The sequence below is a fragment of the Odocoileus virginianus genome, chromosome 10 (assembly GCF_023699985.2).
Source record: "Odocoileus virginianus isolate 20LAN1187 ecotype Illinois chromosome 10, Ovbor_1.2, whole genome shotgun sequence".
Classification (NCBI taxonomy): Eukaryota; Metazoa; Chordata; class Mammalia; order Artiodactyla; family Cervidae; genus Odocoileus; species Odocoileus virginianus.
Genome location: NC_069683.1, coordinates 73,055,108 through 73,059,230, shown reverse-complemented (window position 1 = coordinate 73,059,230; position 4,123 = coordinate 73,055,108). Strand labels below are relative to the sequence as shown.

The following is a 4,123-nucleotide window of genomic DNA, read 5'->3' as shown; positions in this document are numbered from 1 at the left end:
AGGGTGTGCCTCTGCCCTTTTTGTTTGCTTGTTTCTCTCCCATTCTGAGAACTACCCAGGAAACAGCTGGAAACAGGGCACAACAAGCATCAAGGGGAAAGCCGGCCTCCTCGTCTCAGTAACAGGACATGGCTTTGCATGTGGCAGACGCCATGGCATGGGCACGTTCCCTGCTCTGAGATGCCAGCAATGCTGCCGGGCGCCTGGCTCCCCAGCCCCATACTCAGGCTGGGTTTGTGATGAGTTAGGGATGGTAGAAGTGGATCCCTCACTGCTCGAGAGGAAAGGACTTTGCCCAGAGGGAACTGGGGAGGGAACTCTAGAAGCTATGGGCCCAGGGGCTGGAGTTGGGTTAGGACTGCATTCGACATACTAGCCAGTCCCACTGTGTCCTTGGCCCCATGAAGAGTCTGCTTACTGAGTGTGTGTTGAGTTACTCACCCAAGGTCGGAGCTCTGAATTCCCAGCCCATATGTCACTGAGTTAGAAAGGCTGTCTCCATGTGGAGAAGGGCCGGAGAAGGTCTCCGGGAAAGCTGGAGCCAGTCCACCCCAATGCTCCCTCACCCTGGGGCTGGTCTCTTCCCTCCCTAGCCTGCTTTGACATCTGCACATTGTTGGGATGAGACATTTTACGATGCCCCCTCAGATAAAGATCCTAGAAGCAGCCCAAGCGTCACGGAGTCTGAGGGAAGCTTGAAGACTATGCTGGCTCCAGGGGTGACAGGGTGTGGAGTGAAGGGTTCTGCCCATCACAGCAGGGCTCCTCTCTGTGGCAGGCCATGGAATGGTGGTGGCGGTTCCTGCTGGGGCTGTGGGCAGTGCCCCCAACATGCACTGGGCGTGAGCTGCTCAACGTCTGCATGAATGCCAAGCCCCACAAGCCAGAGCCCGGCCCAGAGGCTGAGCTCTATGAGGAGGTAAGGGGGCCAGTCCTGGTGTGGGGGTTGAGGGGGGGGTGGGCACTGCTTTGGCAGATCAGGGAAGAGACAAAAAAACCAAGAGGGTTTCTGAACCCCTGTCCATCTTGAATCATTTGGTTCCCTAGACAGAAAGAAAGTGAAAGTGAAGTCGCTCAGTTGTGTCCAACTCTTTGCAACCCCATGGACTGTAGCCTACCAGGCTCCTCCATCCATGGGATTTTCCAGGCAAGAGTACTGGAGTGGGTTGCCATTTCCTTCTCCAGGAGATCTTCCCACCCCAGGGATTGAACCCGGGTCTCCCGCATTGTAGGCAGATGCTTTACTGTCTGAGCCACTGGGGAAGTCCCTAGACGGAGATGTGGGCAAAGGCCACATTGGAGGGGGGTTATGACCTTTGAGACCGTAAATGCCGACTGATTCAATGTTTCCATCCCTGAGCTGCCTGGCCACTCTGAGTCAGGGCGGATGGTGATCCCAGAGACTCATCAGTGGTCAGCCTAGATTCCAACAAGCAAGGCTTGTCTCCTCTGCCCTCCCACCGGCAGGCCCTGGGGGAAAAAATAAGACCTAAGGGACTCCTCCCCAAGTTCCTAAAGGCGATTGACAGGGATGAGGGATGAGGACCAGGGCTGGCATGCTCCTGTGAGCCCTTCTTGGCTGCAGGCGCCCTCCTCCAGTGCAATCCCACACTTCCAAGGGTCTTGGGTTCCCCCACTGGCCCCAGGATCTGAGACCTTGAAAGCCCCGTCCCTAGGGGATGTGCAGTCTGTGGCAGAGCGGCCAGTGTCCAGGCATCCTTTGGGTGTGAATATTGACAAACTGGAGTAGAAAACAGCAACCCACTCCAGGATTCTTGCCTGGAAAATTCCAAGGGCAGAGGAGCCTGGCAGGCCACAGTCAGTCCATGGGGTCACAAAGACTCAGACACGACTGAGTGACTGAGGACACTGACAAATGATCAGCATTCCTTCCACCCCTTGGACACGGACCTAAAAACTTCCCACTTGCTGGGTCATCTTCTAGCGGATGGCCCACCTGCTCATCACCCCCCTGCCCCTTCTCCCATGGCTTTCGCATCTTGGTCTGTTCTCAGTGCATCCCCTGGAAGGACAATGCCTGCTGCACGGCCAATACAAGCTGGGAAGCACACCTGGACGTGTCTCTGCTCTACAACTTCAGCCTGGCTCACTGCGGACTAATGATGCCGGACTGCCAGAGGCACTTCCTCCAGGCCATCTGCTTCTACCAGTGCTCCCCCAACCTGGGGCCTTGGATCCAGCAGGTGGGGAGAGGTGGGCTGGGGCTGGGGGAGCGGGAGGGAGGCACACGTCCAGCAGGGCCCACCTGACATCCACCCGTGTGCCTAAGAGGCTCAGCTCCAAGACGCTAGCAGACAGCTATGGACAAGAGCAGAGTCAGAGGCTGCCGCTGGAGAGAAGGACGGAGAAGTTCCCTCTGACCCTAGAGAACGGCCTGCGGGGAGAGCGGTCACGGGAGAACAGAAGGATGGAGGCACTGGGTCCCCTCTCCTGTCTGTAGAAAGAGAGCCGTGTACAAACTTTCTAGCCTCCTTGTTCTCATTTGTAAAATATTTAGCAGTGTTGTTAAGAGAATATGTTCCAATGGTACCTGACCCAACTACCACTGTAGCTGTAGACAGTCTTCAAACTGATGCTCTGACAGTTCTGCCTCTTGCTGTGCCGCACCCAGGTGGGCCCGCGCGGGCAGGCGGAGCGGGTTCTGGACGCGCCCCTGTGCCTGGAGGACTGTGAGCGCTGGTGGGCGGACTGTCGCACCTCCCACACCTGCAAGTCCAACTGGCTCGGCGGCTGGGCCTGGAGTCGGGGTGAGTGAGGCTAGGCAGTGCCCGAGAGGCCCCCCTCCCCCGGGCAGATGCAAGCTCGGGTCTCCCCCAGGGCAAGTCCCGGGGCCGTGCAGACGGGGGTGGCTGAGTGGCCTGTGCCTGGCCCCCGCAGGGAAGCCTCGCTGCCCAGAGCAGGCCTCCTGCCGCCCCTTCCCGCACCACTTCCCCACGCCTGCCGACCTGTGTGAGCGTATCTGGAGTGGCTCCTTCAGGGCGAGCCCGGAGCGCAGGGGCAGCGGACGATGTCTGCAGAAGTGGTTCGAGCCCGCCCGGGGCAACCCCAACGCGGAGGTGGCCCGCCGCTTCGCCAGCCCCGCGCGCTCTTGGACGCGCTGCCCGGGGCTCCTGGCCTTCCCTCTGCTCCTGCCTCTTCTCTCCTGAGAGCCCCCTTCCTCCAACACCCTCTCCTGCACCGCCCCAGTGGGGGGCCCAACCACGGCGGCCTTCTTCCTTGGGACCTTCCTTCAGTCCCTTTAGGTTTGCTTTGCTGGGCCTCTCTGGCCTGGAAGTCAGCTGGGGGCCAGGAAGGCACCAGAGACCAGCCCCTCCTGTCTTAAGGCGGGGGACTCTGATGTGGAACCCCAGGCCCTTCTTACCCAGTGCCCGCCCCGGCTCTCCCGGCAGAGCTGAGGGGGACCACCCTGGCCTCCCCTCCCACTGTGATGTCTCCAACAAAACAGCACCTACCTTTCCTTCAGTGTGACCCCAGCTGTAGTGACATCTCCAAGTTGGTTGTCGCTTTCCTAAGGAAAATAAACTTCTTAATACACGCCAGGCCCTCCTGCTATATCCTTACAACACCTCTGGTGAGAGCGCTTTCAATACTCCCCTTTCTTCAATAGTAGCAACATACCATACGAAATAAAGCCAGGGGAACCATGGGGCCACCCAGACCATGTGCTCGATTCTGGGGGACAACAAGATCGAAGCTGCAGCCTCAAATAGGCTTTCCCTCTTCATTTTAACCTCAGCATCACAGCACACTGGTCTGAGATGCTGGAAGCCTGAGTTCTAACGTCTTTACCATTTTCCATATGACTTTGGACAAGTATTTTGACCTTTGCTGAAGACTCCTATGGTTTCCCCCTCTGCCAAGGGGAATGAGAAGGTGGATCAGATGATTTTAACTTAAGAAAAGGGGAAAACACAGTCCCCTGTCTGTCAGGATAGACTGTGCTTCTCGTGCTATGCATGTCGTAAAGACCAAGAGAGAAGAGTCAGGATGGGACCAGAGAAAGTGGCCTTCACGTCCCTTCTGCAAGCAGACTGTCAGCCCACACATCCATTCAGAAACTTTCAGACCCTCAGACCTTCCCAGCAGAGATGGTGCCTCCCCA

General features: G+C 57.7%; 1 protein-coding gene across 1 annotated transcript; it reads left to right on the top strand.

Annotated features, from left to right (window-relative positions):
- The first annotated feature begins 781 nt into the window (after positions 1-781).
- On the top strand, positions 782-3,167 carry IZUMO1R (IZUMO1 receptor, JUNO). Its single transcript, XM_020887838.2, has 4 exons — positions 782-919; positions 2,016-2,204; positions 2,633-2,768; positions 2,899-3,167. Exons 1-4 carry the CDS (start codon positions 782-784, stop codon positions 3,165-3,167), a joined length of 732 nt encoding a protein of 243 aa, XP_020743497.2.
- The last annotated feature ends 956 nt before the right edge of the window (positions 3,168-4,123 follow it).

What these genes read in the sequence shown, in the direction of transcription:
- IZUMO1R (XM_020887838.2), top strand. Translation starts at nt 782, where the DNA reads ATGGAATGGTGGTGGCGGTTCCTGCTGGGGCTGTGGGCAGTGCCCCCA. An exon ending in AGGCTGAGCTCTATGAGGAG is followed by an intron (nt 920 to 2,015) that starts GTAAGGGGGCCA and finishes GTCTGTTCTCAG; the next exon opens with TGCATCCCCTGGAAGGACAA. An exon ending in TGGGGCCTTGGATCCAGCAG is followed by an intron (nt 2,205 to 2,632) that starts GTGGGGAGAGGT and finishes TGCCGCACCCAG; the next exon opens with GTGGGCCCGCGCGGGCAGGC.